The 858-nt window shown below is 47.7% G+C and overlaps 1 protein-coding gene across 1 annotated transcript; it reads left to right on the top strand.

The window, feature by feature from the left end:
- Positions 1-30: 30 nt before the first annotated feature.
- On the top strand, positions 31-595 carry Pmar_PMAR016172 (40s ribosomal protein s2, putative; the record flags this gene model as incomplete). The annotated part of the gene is made up of 2 exons (XM_002772545.1): positions 31-58; positions 120-595. 2 exons carry the CDS (start codon positions 31-33, stop codon positions 404-406), a joined length of 315 nt encoding a protein of 104 aa, XP_002772591.1. The 3' UTR covers positions 407-595.
- Between the last annotated feature and the right edge of the window lie 263 nt (positions 596-858).

The raw sequence follows: 858 nt of genomic DNA, 5'->3' as shown, positions 1-858 counted from the left end.
GAGGTCGCCACTGCTATCCGTGGTGCTATCATGCAGCTAAGCTCTCCTTATCCCTGTCGTCGTGGCTACTGGGTACAAGCTCGCGAGCCCCATACCGTCCCCATGAAGTCACTGGCAAGTGCGGTTCCGTTGCTGTCCGTCTTATCCTGCTCCTCGTGGTACCCATATTGTCGGTGCCCCCGCTTCTAAGAAGCTCATCGCCTTCGCTGGTATTAAGGATTGCTTCACATGCAGTACTGGTCATACCAGGACTAAGGGCAACTTCCTCAAGGCTACCTTCAACGCTCTCCAGGCTACTTACGGTTATCTCACTCCTGATCTCTGGATGGAGCAGTTACCCGCCCAGAGCCCTATGCAGCAGTGGTCCGACTTCCTCGCTGCCAGCAAGGGCATCAAGATGCAATAAATGTCTCTGTCTTAGTTGATGATGATTATCATTGTCTTTGACAAGCAGTCGCATTGTATGTTATCACGCCTAGAAGTGCCCTTCTGACGGTGTTTAAGTTAGATGGCTCCAGTATTATAATTGCATACCACGTAAGGGTGGCCGCCGGCGCCGATTCAAGACTCGCCTGTTGCTAAGGAGAAGGTTTCGAAGTTTGTAGACTTTTGTCCAGAGTGTTAATCAATTTATTTTCACATCGTTGTGGTTTTTCATTGCGATATGGAATGTTGGAAAATAATCACAGGAAGAGGTTATTCGCAATTTTGAAGAGGTCGTTGATATAAACGGCTTTGAAATCTGCTGGTTTTTGCAAGGTGAAGGGAAATTATTAGTTTGCAGATATTCGACTCGTTCTGTTATCTGGATGGTATCCAGCAGTAGTGAATAGGAGGCCATATATGCTAGCGCTACGA

This window comes from Perkinsus marinus (assembly GCF_000006405.1).
Source record: "Perkinsus marinus ATCC 50983 genomic scaffold scf_1104296960830, whole genome shotgun sequence".
Taxonomy (NCBI): domain Eukaryota; phylum Perkinsozoa; order Perkinsida; family Perkinsidae; genus Perkinsus; species Perkinsus marinus.
Note: the sequence above shows the minus strand (reverse complement) of the source record. Positions and strands in the feature narration are given on the sequence as shown.